The following is a 14,041-nucleotide window of genomic DNA, read 5'->3' as shown; positions in this document are numbered from 1 at the left end:
GCGATTCCAACGCATGCGCAGAATGGAAACATCGGCTGTCTGTGTGCGAACACTTTCTAGCGAGCGGGTCTGAATCAGGTCCTCAGCTTCTTATTCACTTCTTATTCGTGGTCCAGCTTCTTATTCACTTCTTATTCATGCTCCAGCCTCTTATTCACTTCTTATTCATGCTCCAGCTTTCTATTCACTTCTTATTCCTGCTCCAGCTTCTTATTCACTTCCTATTCCTACACCAGCCTCTTATTCACTTCTTATTCGTGGTCCAGCTTCTTATTCACTTCTTACTCCTCCTCCAGCTTATTATTCACTTCCTATTCCTGCTCCAGCTTCTTATTCACTTCTTATTCCTGCTCCAGCTTCTTATTCACTTCCTATTCCTGCTCCAGCTTATTATTCACTTCCTATTCCTGCTCCAGCTTCTTATTCACTTCTTATTCCTGCTCCAGCTTCTTATTCACTTCTTATTCATGCTCCAGCTTCTTAATCACTTCTTCTTCCTGCTCCAGCTTCTTATTCACTTCGTAGTCATGCCTCAGCTTCTTATTCACTTCTTATTCATGCTCCAGCTTCTTATTCACTTCTTATTCATGCTCCAGCTTCTTATTCACTTCCTATTCCTGCTCCAGCTTCTTATTCACTTCTTATTCATGCTCCAGCTTCTTATTCACTTCTTATTCCTGCTCCAGCCTCATATTCACTTCTTATTCCTGCTCCAGATTCTTATTCACTTCTTATTCATGCTCCAGCTTCTTATTCACTTCTTTTTCCTTCCCCAGCCTTATTCCTGCTCCAGCTTGTTAGTCACTTCTTATTCATGCCCCAGCTTCTTATTCACTTCTTATTCCTGCTCCAGCCTCTTATTCACTTCTTATTCATGCTCCAGCTAGTTATTCACTTCTTATTCATGCCCCAGCTTCTTATTCTCTTCTTATTCCTGCTCCAGCCTCTTATTCACTTCCTATTCATGCTCCAGCTTCTTATTCACTTCCTATTCCTGCTCCAGCTTCTTATTCACTTCTTATTCATGCTCCATCTTCTTATTCACTTCTTATTCCTGCTCCAGCCTCATATTCACTTCTTATTCCTGCTCCAGATTCTTATTCACTTCTTATTCATGCTCCAGCTTCTTGTTCACTTCTTATTCATGCTCCAGCTTCTTATTCACTTCTTATTCCTGCCCCAGCCTCTTATTCCTGCTCCAGCTTGTTAGTCACTTCTTATTCATGCCCCAGCTTCTTATTCGCTTCTTATTCCTGCTCCAGCCTCTTATTCACTTCTTATTCATGCCCCAGCTTCTTATTCACTTTTTATTCATGCTCCAGCCTCTTATTCACTTCTTATTCATGCTCCAGCTTCTTATTCACTTCTTATTCTTGCCACAGCTTCTTATTCACTTCTTATTCCTTCTCCAGCTTCTTATTCACTTCTTATTCCTGCTCCAGCCTCATATTCACTTCTTATTCCTGCTCCAGCTTCTTATTCACTTCTTTTTCATGCCCCAGCTTCTTATTCACTTCTTATTCCTGCTCCAGCCTCTTATTCACTTCTTGTTCCTGCTCCAGCCTCTTATTCACTTCTTATTCCTATTCCAGCTTCTTATTCACTTCTTAATCATGCCCCAGTTTCTTATTCACTTCTTATTCCTGCTCCAGTCTCTTATTCACTTCTTTTACATGCTCCAGCTTCTTTTTCACTTCTTATTCATGCCCCAGCTTTTTATTCACTTCTTATTCCTGCTCCAGCCTCTTATTCACTTCTTATTCATGCTCCAGCCTCTTATTCACTTCGTATTCCTGCTCCAGCCTCTTATTCACTTCTTATTCATGCTCCAGCCTCTTATTCACCTCCTATCCCTGCTCCAGCTTCTTATTCACTTCTTATTCATTCCCCAGCTTCTTAAACTTCTATCGTCAGATGATAGATGTGACCCATAAACTTAAATTAAACTTAACTAAAATAAACACAGGAGACCAAGTTATGCCGTTTAAATTAATTGGTCAGCTTTATTTGGTTACAAAGGTAGACATGGTGGCAGGAGAAAGAACGGCAACTAACCAGCGTCCACTTGTCTTAGGCCGGAAGTAAATCACAACTTGTGAGGGCCAACTATCCCAGACAAGGGTAGGGTGATCTTAAAAACTTGCAAGGGCCAACTATCCCTTTCAGAGCAAGTGATGCGGCCCCAACACCCATGCCAATGCACCATTCATCCTGCTCGGTCGAGAGGTGCCGCTGACCCCAATAGGGTGAAATCAGCCTATCAGTGCATTGAAGGGGTGCGCACCGCTATTACTGCTGCAAGATGGACACTTCAATATTGCTGGTCTTTCCCGCCACAGCGGCTCTCAGGAGAGAAGCAGCCCGCCACCATGCTAACCAACCAAGCCCTTAAAAACTGCAAAAATATCTTCTAGAAACAAAAAATTTCCCTCCTCAGTAAGATGAACGCCATCCCTGCGGAAAAGGTGGGCATCCTGAATCCGAATTAAAGGATGGTGCACCACCAACCCTCCCAATTCCAGCACGTGCCTGGCCACCCATTTGTTAACCTTCCTCCTGGACCTGTCCAAAGCCACACTATTATGGCAATACCGCCATGAAAGTCTGGCGATGATAGGGGACCACACCAAAAGGCAGTTAGGCAATAACCGAACCACCTCTCTCAAGTCACGAACAATCGCATGGCGCAACTCTAAGGAAGTTTGCTGGCCCAGATCATTGCCCCCGAGATGTATAATTAACACTAAAGGGGAACCAAATTCATCTACTGACCTCTGCAAGTTGCGCAACAAAGCTTCCCAAAGCATGCCCCTCTGCCCCAACCACCTAACACTCTCCCAATGTGTGAACACGGAGGCATCTACAGCAAAGCGCGACTACCCGGCCCAAAAAATAAAAGAGTGACCAATGAACCAAATGGGCCTAGCGTCCTGGACACCTGCTAATATACAGAAATAAAATAGATAAGTATATATGCAGCATGTAAATCACAAAGGAGGAGTGGGAGGGTGGGAGGGGGGGAGGAAGACTTGACCCGAGGTGAAAACCTACAAAAAACCTGCTGGATCTTTTCTATATTTCATTCGTTCACATTAATATTATATTAAGCTAAACGATCAATGTCCAAAGCAGGGCAAAAAACAGGGCAAAATCTCTCGGGACCCCCACCGGAAAGGCAGCGAGTTGGCCAAGGCACTCAAGTCCAAACGAATAAAGTATAACAATTTATGATTCCAGACGAACATAACTTCTGTAGGCATTGGACTTCCATCTTCCGAGAGCCTGGATCTCCTGTGAAGAAAGACCCGAGGAGGCCGCAAAAGTGGCGGCACCTATTCTAAAAGAATGGGTGCCGTAATCCGAAGGGGAAAGCCCAAGGTGCCGTATGCAGCGATGGAAGACCGATCTAAATTGGAATTTAGTCAAAGGACTTCCATCCTCGTGCATAAACCAAGCCCCCGGCCGCATTGGCCTGCAAAGAGTATATTGGGAGGCCAAATGAACCGGACAAATCCCGTCATCAGGACAGGATTTCAGGGACACCCAGCGACCTCTACCCATCTGATCGGTCTTGGAACGCCGAATACGGCACAACAGCGTATCACGCAGCAAAATGTGACAACGAAGCAGAGGGGGCTGAGTGCGGCGCGAAGACGCTACCAGCTCGCTGATGCGAAAAGCCCCATGAAAGGCCATCGCAAAGCGAGGTGGAATAACAGAACCTCGAATTGTGAAGAACAAATGCCAATCAAACTTTCACCTAGACGCGCTAACAAATCAGGACCAATAGGACGACGCTGGTCATCCGTGGCAGGCCTGACGCGAGACCAACCCCTAAGGGCCCTTTGTATTAAAAAACCCTTAGTTATGTCCCTCCGCCCCGCTAGGCGCAAAAAGAACGAAATCCCAGCAAGCCTCTGGGCAACATAAGCCCGCGACCTGCCGGAATCGAACAAAAAACAAACGAAAGCAACCATATTAGCATCACGAGAACTACCTGACGAACTCCGTCCTTGCAAAAACGTCTCCCACTGTTGCCAAGATGTCTGGTAGGCCGTCAACGTCCGTGGGGCCACGGACCGACGTGCGAGATCTTCCATTCTGGTTTGATGATCTGCCAACAATGAAATGGACAAAGCTCACCTTTTAATGCCGCGTACGGGGCCAATTCGCGGAACCTCCGCCAATCCTGTCTGGAGAGCGCATCAGCAATGGAATTATCAGTACCCGGCACATGACGAGCTGTGAACAATATGTTAAACTGCAAAGCGCGCAGAACCAGCCAAGCAAGAAGCCGCAACACTGGTAGCGACGACGATCTTTGGTTATTGATCGCATGTACTACCCCCAGGTTATCGCACCAAAAAACTATGGAACGGTCGCGCAACCGCTGACACCATAGCTCTAATGCCACCACTATGGGAAACAGCTCCAGTAGGAGCAAGTTCTTGGTCAATCCTGCCTGTACCCATTCCGCCGGCCAAACTGAAAAACACCAATCTCCTCCCAAAAAAGATCCGAAACCTGATGATCCAGCAGCATCCGTGAAGAGCTGCAGGCAAGCATTAGGCTGAGGATCCGCAGGCCAGACGCGCACTCCATTAAAATCGACCAAAAATGATTCCCAAACCGCCAGGTCCAGCTTTAGTTCAGACGACAGCCGCAGAAAATGGTGCGGTTGACGTAGCCCTACCAAGGCCCTGTGTAGCTTCCGACAAAAAATCTTCCCCATCGAGATAACTCGACACGCGAAGTTAAACAGCCCGAGCAGGGACTGACCTTGACGAAGTGTTACCTTTCCTCCTGCCAGTGCTAAGAGGATAGTATCCTGCAAACGACGAATCTTGTCCGGCGGCAGCCGGCAAAGACCCTCCAAGGTATCAATTTCGATACCCAAGAAAACCAGCTTAGTGGCTGGGCCCTCAGTTTTATCGTGCGCAATAGGTACTCCAAATTCTGAGAAGAGTGCTTGCAATGAAAAAAGGAGACGATTGCAGCGACGCGAACCGGCCGGACCCACGCACAAGAAGTCGTCCAAGTAATGGGCTATGCTCGTCTCCCCAGACCCCATCGCGACACACCAATGGAGAAAGGAACTGAAACGCTTGAAGAACGCGCAGGAAATCGAACAACCCATCGGGAGACATTTGTCCAGGTAATAGCCATCCGGCAACCGAAACCCCATGAAGCGAAATGATTCTGGATGCAGGGGCAACAATCTGAAGGCGGACTCAATGTCCACTTTCGCCATGAAAGAACCCGGACCCGCTGCGCGAACTAACGCTAACGCAGATTCGAATGACTGGTACTGTTGGCGGCAGACCTCAACATCTATGGCGTCGTTAACTGACGTGCCTGACGGATGTGACAGGTGCTGAATTAAACGGTAACTCCCGGGGGCCTTCTTGGGGACGACACCCACCGGGGAAAGGACCAGATCAGGTATCGGAGGCTGCGGGAAAGGTCCAATCATGCGACCCAGCCCGACCTCCTTCATAACCTTGTCCTTAAGCACGTGAGGCAAATCGCAGGTCGAGCGTAAATTCCTAGGGGACCCGGAACCGACAGGCCGTATTATTGGAAGCGAAAACCCCTCTGCAAAATTCTTACTTAAAAAGGCGGCGTCGTCCCGCACAGGATACCAGTCTAACCATTTTGCCATGGCATCCAAGCGGATGGGAGTTGTCGCTTTACTTTGAAGTCCCGGCCCCTGACCGTTTGGCAGAGGGTGTCGCAGCGGAGGCCTGAGCTCCTCCTGGACTACGGGAGCAGTCCTTACTGGGGTGTGTCGCGCCGCAGCGGAGGCACTGGTGTCGAAAGCGACACCTGCTACCGAGGGTACAATTCCCATTATTGTACGCGTAACACTTACGCTTGTTTTGCCCTCCACTGGCTGTCCTTGGTGCCGAGGGGGACGAGGGTTGAACTGGCCGCCCAGGGAACTGATCAGCAAGGACGCGTGTAGGCTGTGTCACCTCCATCCACAGCTCAACGTCTTTACAACCCAATTCCATGACCTTGACCCGATCCTGCTTTCAACGAAACTCTTTGTCGTATTGACGCCACGCCGTACTGCGTGAGGCCTTGAATAGGCCATGTATCAGGTGTAAATATCTTATAACATTAAGGTACTCGGAAGGCCTGGTTTTAAGATAGCAAGTTGAGAACACGCAGAACCCAGATAGCCAATTCGTGTAGGACTTAAAGGCCTCCAGACCAATACCCCCTTTTGCCTTTGCGGTCGCAGCCGCTTTTTTCGCCGTAGCTGTAAGGGTGAACATATCTACGTAGCGCCCTTTTTTGATCCGCTGCTTAACCCTGGTACGCATACCTCGAGTGACAGCGGTATTAGCGCAGTGTACAACATCCTCCAGACCCACTCCGCGATCTACACTGGTACTACTGCCGGAGGACCGTTCGCTAGAATGCCTATGGCAACGTGAGCGGCGTCTACGAGACCTCCTTGCCCTTTTACGCCTAGCCTTATGCGAACTATCGCTTGAAGAGGAGGAGGAAATGGAAGTAGACCCGCAGTCAGATGTACTGTCACACTCACCAGAAGCACCGGCAAAGGCATTGGTGACTCCAGTGCCTGCGCTAGCTGTGACTTCAGCCGCCGCACTTCTGGTCGGAGCTGCGACCACTGCTAACTCCTCCAGACTGTCGTCTGTAAAAGAAGAAACTGAAGCAGCATCGTGCGCATTTTCAGTGCCCACAGCCTGATTAGGCTGAGGAAGGGAGATTGCAGAGGGAGAGAAAGAAACAGAAGGAGTTGCTGGCGTGGAAGCGAGGGAGAGACCGCAAATCCTGCCTAACTGCTGTACCAGAGGGCCAAGCTGCGTCCGGATGGCGGACGCCGCTGACGCAGAAGGACCCCCCGTTTCAGCGTTACCGGGTTGCTGGGTCAAAAGCGGCGTCAATGCACCCACCACAGAGACCAGCAGTCCGGCAATGGCACCAGCGTCAAACGAGGGAACACTCCCTGTCGACGCAGACCCTGCAGGTGTAGAGACTGCCTGTGCTGCTGCCACACCTGCAGGCCTGGAAGAACTGGCCACTACAGACATGGGGGAACCCATGTCTGAGTCACCATTATACACAGAGGGGAGCAGAATAGGAGGAGGACCAACCTGCCTGTCACTGTGCAGGCGCTGGCTCCTCCCCCTTCATCTCCGCCCCCCGCCTGTGCTTATAGTATCGTGCGTGCAGGCCAGCGCCATGACAGGCACCCGGCCTGCACGCTTATGCCCTCTCTTTCGCCGCCCCTCCGCCCGCACAGTGGCCGACTCAATCTGAGCGGCCACCGTGGGAGAAGAGACAGGCGGCGTTACAGCCCGCTGCCGCCCGCGGGAAAGGCCAGAGCGCGCGCCCGCGACTCTCGCGGGTGCTGTAGCACGCTCGGCCTCCCCCGATCCCCGCCTGCCCTGGTCCCCGGCCGCGCTAGTACTGGCGACCAGAGGGGAACCAGAGGCAGGCGGAGGCAGAGCAGCTGATGTCTCGCGGCAGCGCCGTGGCCGCGCGCCCGCCCCACTTCCCAACTGCAAGGAGGGCACGCCTGACCCTCCCGAACGCCGGGAGGGCAGGCCTTGAGAGAGGGGGGGATAAAGCGCGCCGGACCCGACACCGTCTGACAGACGGGCGGGTACCGAGCGCGCACGTTGGGGACGGCTCATGCTGCTCCAACAGTGAGCAAGGGAAAGTAAGAAGAAAAAATAAAAATAACAAAAAATTAAAAATTAGAAGATAAGAAAAGAGAGTGTAGATATAGGGAAAGTATGGAGAAGAGAGTAGGGAAAGATATAAAGTAGGGAAAGAGAAAGTAGGGATGAATAAAGAACTTTAATTCACAACAGACAGATCTGCTAAGAAGGAACTGTACTTTCCTGGTCGCAGATCAATTCAAAAGAGGCAGATTTTACCACAGTAGATTCTCTACCCCTCTCCCTAACTCCGCCCCTAACCTAACGTCCTATCGCATCTGCCTATAACTGTAAACAAACATTTTTAACTTTATTAACCCCTCTATCCCTGACTAGAAGTTTATGTGCCGTCGGCTCTATTCCTAACCTCCGTTATATTATTCACTTCTTATTCCTGCTCCAGCTTCTTATTCACTTCTTATTCCTGCTCCAGCCTCTTATTCACTTCTTATACCTGCTCCAGCTTCTTATCCACTTCCTATTCATGCCACAGCTTCTTATTCACTTCTTATTCATTCTCCAACTTCTTATCCACTTCTTATTCATGCTCCAGCTTCTTATCCACTTCTTATTCATGCTCCAGCTTCTTATTCACTTCTTATTCCTTCTCCAACTTCTTATTCACTTCTTATTCCTGCTCCAGCCTCATATTCACTTCTTATTCCTGCTCCAGCTTCTTATTCACTTCTTATTCCTGCTCCAGCTTCTTATTCACTTCTTATTCCTGCTCCAGCCTCTTATTCACTTCTTATTCCTGCTCCAGCTTCTTATTCACTTCTTATTCCTGCTCCAGCCTCTTATTCACTTCTTATTCCTGCTCCAGCTTCTTATTCACTTCTTATTCCTGCTCCAGCCTCTTATTCACTTCTTATTCCTGCTCCAGCTTCTTATTCACTTCTTATTCATGCCCCAGTTTCTTATTCACTTCTTATTCCTGCTCCAGTCTCTTATTCACTTCTTATTCCTGCTCCAGTCTCTTATTCACTTCTTATTCATGCTCCAGCCTCTTATTCACTTCTTATTCCTGCTCCAGCTTCTTATTCACTTCTTATTCCTGCTCCAGCTTCTTATTCACTTCTTATTCATGCTCCACCTTCTTATGCACTTTTTATTCCTGCTCCAGCTTCTTATTCACTTTTTATTCCTGCTCCAGCTTCTTATTCACTTTTTATTCCTGCTCCAGCTTCTTATAGCATAAAAAAACAATGAAATCAAATTGTATCGCACGAAGAGAGCAGTGCACTTGTGGAGGAGAGCAGAGGTGAGGGGAAGTAGCTGGGGTGACATCATGGGGCACAGCATTTACAATAGGAGATCTGCACCAACCCCCCCCCCCCCCCCCCTGTGTTAATATAATGTGTATGGATTTATGTGCCGATGTCACCACTGCCACCAAAGTAATAAGAGTCGCATTCTGGCGTCCTTACCAGCTGCCAGCTCCCGGAGCACCTGCTTCACTGGCTCCACCCACTTCCCGTCCCTGTTAGTAGCTGATATAGAACCAGACACAGACCCAACTTTGACTCCTGATTTTTTTGTCTTTCAGTTCTCCTCAGTCTGTGGATGGATCTGACCAGTGGAATGATGAATATTAAGCTGATTCCTCAGTATCCAGTGATCAATGAATCAGTCATCCTGAGTGTTACAGGGGTTACTGAGAGGATTCTGGCTTTCTCTTGGTTTAAAGGTCCAGACACAAGTGCCAAGTATCAAATCCTCACATATTTACCTGCAACCAGTTCCCCATTGTTATTCGGGCAGAAATACAACTCACGAGCTAGTGCAGTGGTGAATGGCTCATTGCAGATCACAGGTCTCCTGCTGAGTGATCAGGGTAATTACACAGTGAGGATGCAGACAGAGGAACCAGAACAACAAGCCTCGGTTGTCTTACCAGTGTATGGTAGGTGCCACTTTTTTTATGATGACCATATTTCATCTTTCTCTGTCTATACAGATTTCTCTTTGGGTTCTGTGGTGAACTTGTACAGTGAATGAAGATCAGCTTTGTATAACCCATAGTTCACTATCTAATTTAGAATGTATGCTCTTGGGAGCAGGGCCCTCTACCCTCTTGTGCTTCTCCATTCTGTACTTTCATCTACTTCTTACTCCCCACTAAGGCACCTAACACTTGGTTGCTTTGTTCTGTTGCTTATCTGGGTGTTATGGTCACAAATGTAGCAATGTATATTATTCATGTCCTGTAAGGTATTGTATTGTAGTGTAAGTCACTGGTCAACCTATTTGTCTATGTACTTTGTAAGGCGCTGCGGAACACTTGTAGTGCCATATAAATAAACGATAATAATAATAATAATAATAATAATTAATGTGCATATACTTTAATTTTGACTACATATTAAGTATATTATTATGAGTAAATTAGTAGAGATGTGCGGTTCGGTTTTACTTAGATATGTTCGGATCTCAAAAACAGCATCATATTGGCTATCCGGCTATCACGTGTTTTAGATAGCCAATAAGATAAATCCGAACTAATCCGAACTTGCAATAATTTGGTGATAAGAACCGAATTAAACCGAACCTGTACATCTCTATAAATTAGTTTACCACCTCATGTTCTAACATAGATGGTAAATTGGGCATAACCACAATTTACAACAGCAGTCCCTATACCAAACCTAGCTAATCACTAATCACGATTAGGGGTCGCTCACCCCTAATCACGATGCAATATCCCAAATGTCAGTACAGTAGTGTATGTACAGTATAAATGTTATTTAAGAAAGAGAAGGCTTGTTTCTGCATAGGCTGCCATGGGTGGAGCCTACCTTGTCAATGAGCAGTTTAGAAATTGGCATGTTTTGATTTTAATTACTCAACACCCACAGAGTTGCTGAAAGATCCATCGGGCTTCGATGCTAGGTGGAGGGGGGCTTAGTGAAATGGGGGCATAGCAACTCTCATTCATGTGCCTTCTGCATAAACTTGGCATAGAGGGGGAGAGTGGCTGTGACATCTTGGGGAGGCATTGTTACTCCTCCCTGGCAATCCCGGGCATAGGTATAGCTACATTGTAACCCTCACCACTATCTCGGCATCTCAATATTGCGGACTTCTACCAAGCGGACTTTCACCTTCCCTGAGACCCGAACTTTGCTCCCCAAATATTCCTATAAAGGCTATAACCATTACCAACGTATATTATTTGCACTATAGTGACGTTTTACAGTATATACTGTACTTCCTTTTAGTTTTATTTATTGTATTTAATTTACCTTTCCCACATTATTTCTATTATCATATTTATTTTTATGTTTATATTATTTTATTTTTTATTTAATTTTACCCCTCATTCATTTATTCTGATTATCTTAAACATCTTATCCTCGACAGCGCTCAGTACCAACCTGGCTATATTGAATTCTATTTTTATTGAGCTGCTTTAACACACGAGCGCAGCAATACTATTTCTTTGTACCATATACTAGATAGACGGTCAAAAGATAGACACCAGAATAGGTGGACAGGGTTAAAAGATCAACAGTGAAATGGTCGACAGTGTATAAGGTTGACAGGGTTTAAAAGTCAACATGGTCAAAAGGTTGACAAAAAAAAGGTTAACACATGGTTTTTCATTATTTTTAGGGTTAGGCTGCAAAATGGGATGGTTAGGGTTAGGCACTAGGAGGATGGTTAGGGTTCGGGACCAAGGGGACGGTTAGGGTTAGGCACTAGGCAGAGAATTAGGGTTAGGCACTAGGGGGTGGTTAGGGTTAGGCACCTTGGGGAGTGTTAGGGTTAAGCAGTAGAGGGAGGGTTAGGGTTAGGCACTAGGGGGTGGTTAGGGTTAGGCACCTTGGGGAGTGTTAGGGTAAAGCACTAGAGGGAGGGTTAGGGTTAGGCACTAGGCAGAGGGTTATGGTTATGCACTAGGGGGAGGTTAGGGTTAGGCACTAGGCAGAGGGTTAGGCGCTAGGGGGATGGTTAGGGTTAGGCTCTAGGCAGAGGGTTAGGGTTAGGCACTAGGGGAATGGTTAGGGCTAGGCACCAGGGGGAGGGTTAGGGTTAAGCACTAGGGGGAGGGTTAGGGCTAGGCAGTAGGCAGAGGGTTAGGGTTGGGCACTAGGGGGAGGTTAAAGTTAGGCACTAGGCAGAGGGTTAGGCACTAGGCAGAGGGTTAGGGTTAGGCACTAGGGGGGTTAGGATTAGGCAGTAGGGGGAGGTTAGGGTTAGGCACTAGGGGGAGGTTAGGGGTAGGCACTAGGCAGAGGGTTAGGCACTAGGGGGATGGTTAGGGTTAGGCTCTAGGCAGAGGGTTAGGCACTAGGGGGAGGTTAGGCACTAGGCAGAGGGTTAGGCACTAGGGGAATGGTTAGGGCTAGGCACCAGGGGGAGGGTTAGGGTTAAGCAGTAGGGGGAGGGTTAGGGTTAGGCACTAAGCAGAGGGTTACGGTTAGGCACTAAGGGGATGGTTAAGGTTAGGCTCTAGGCAGAGGGTTAGGCACTAGGCAGAGGGTTAGGGTTAGGCACTAGGGGGGTTAGGATTAGGCAGTAGGGGGAGGTTAGGGTTAGGCACTAGGGGGAGGTTAGGATAGGCACTAGGCAGAGGGTTAGGGTTAGGGTTAGGCACTAGGGGGGTGGTTAGGGTTAAGCACCAGGGGGAGGGTTAGGATTAAGGTTACAATAACAAAACAAATATGTTGACCTTTTCTGTGTCAACCATTTGCATAATGACTTTGTTGACATAAGTCCGTGCCAACAACTTACCTGTCGACCTTTTATCTCTGTCGACTTATTGCCTGTTACCTTCTGGTGTATATCTATTGACTGTCTATCTAGAGACTGTTAATCTATCAATCCACACCCTCTTGAGCAAAGTAGATAACTTCTGCACTTGTTTCCTTTGGAAAGTTTGACAAATCTTCCCTAAATTAGTTACTTTATATGAGTTATTAGCTTTGACTTTTTGTTATGTCAGCATCCTGTGTGTGATGTGGAAAGAATTAGTTTATGCGTAATTAACTGCAATATACTGTCTGTCCCAGGTTTCTTAATAAATGACTGAAGGAGTGATTCCTGGTGGCTGTTTAGTTAATTTGGTTACTTCTTCCCAAAAGTGTTTAGTTTAATCTATAATGTGGAGAGTTTGAAACCATATGACATTTCTCACAGCTGTTTAGCCCTTATATATAGTAAAACAAATTTTGCCAAACAATCCTACACTTGTCCCTTCAATAGATATCAGCAAGTCCATGAACGTTTTGACAATTGTATTTTATAATGACTGACTTACCATCTTTTCTTACACAAAAGTGTTTGTCATCTACGCAAAGTGCAGCCAGACAATTTTGGGTGTTAAACCAATTTAAATTAGAGTTGCCGACAATCTGGCTGCCTTTACTGGGAGGAGGCAGCCAGATCGGCACAACAGGGGGGAGTGAAGCGAATTTTGGGGTGGGACGGGGGGGGGATATGACGTAATCGCTTCATTGTGGTCACACCCCCGCTACACAAATTACCGGCATTGTGCAGCCAGTGGCGGGGCCTTGATGATACAATTCAGCGCGAATCGCATCATTGGCTCCCCCGGACAGACCACTTACAAGGGAGAGCAGATGCTGGCGGGGGGAAAAAAAGCAGAAAACGCGGAGGGGTGAGGGCATGTGGCACCGGCCGGGTGACTTGCCCGGAGCGCTGCACGATTTTCGGAAGGCTCCCGACCATCCTGGGAGAGTAGCCAAGTATGATTTCAATGAGAGTGCAGACTATCAACTAACCTGGAACTAGTGATGTCACTAAGACCTAAGACACTTCCTTCTTTATGGCCAGTGGCAATTAATTAATTGACTGATTACTGGTTCAGCCCACAAAATTACGGCATTACCTGTGCGTAGCCAATGGGAACATTTCAATATTGACCTACTTTATGTTTTGTGATATCTGACCATTTATTTTCTCCACAGAACTGGTGAGTAAACCAGTAATCATAGCGTCTCACTCTCAGATCCAGGAAAATGACACAGTCACCCTCACATGTGCCTCAGTCAGTGCAGAGAGGATAACATGGAGCAGAGACGATGCCACCCTCCAGCATGAAGCCAGTATATCAGGGGATAAAAGGAGCATCACATTTTCCAAAATCAATCGCAGCAACAAAGGACGATATAAGTGTGAGGCTGAAAATCTGGTCAGTAGAAGCACCAGTGACATCTACACTCTAATTATTTTATGTAAGTTATTATGTACTTAGGGCCCTATTTATCATTCCTTTTTTTACTAAGAAAAATTTTGAAAAGGGTGTTTTCAAAAAATACTGGGGGAAGCCCTGTGATAATAACGCCACCTGGAGATGGCATTATTAGGGCTTTTCCCCG

General features: G+C 47.2%; 1 protein-coding gene across 1 annotated transcript in view; it reads left to right on the top strand.

Moving 5' to 3' along the window:
- Positions 1–9,242: 9,242 nt before the first annotated feature.
- Positions 9,243–14,041, top strand: part of LOC148501044 (cell adhesion molecule CEACAM7-like) — a gene marked incomplete at its 5' end in the record, with an annotated part of 45,658 nt that continues 40,859 nt past the window's right edge. Inside the window, 2 exons of the mRNA XM_088450964.1 lie at positions 9,243–9,603; positions 13,631–13,897. Of these exons, the coding sequence (XP_088307090.1) occupies positions 9,243–9,603; positions 13,631–13,897 (628 nt within the window). The remainder of the gene's footprint in view (positions 9,604–13,630; positions 13,898–14,041) is intronic.

The sequence above is a fragment of the Taudactylus pleione genome, unplaced genomic scaffold, assembly GCF_031769625.1.
Source record: "Taudactylus pleione unplaced genomic scaffold, aTauple2 ptg000535l, whole genome shotgun sequence".
NCBI classification, from domain to species: Eukaryota; Metazoa; Chordata; class Amphibia; order Anura; family Myobatrachidae; genus Taudactylus; species Taudactylus pleione.
Note: the sequence above shows the minus strand (reverse complement) of the source record. Positions and strands in the feature narration are given on the sequence as shown.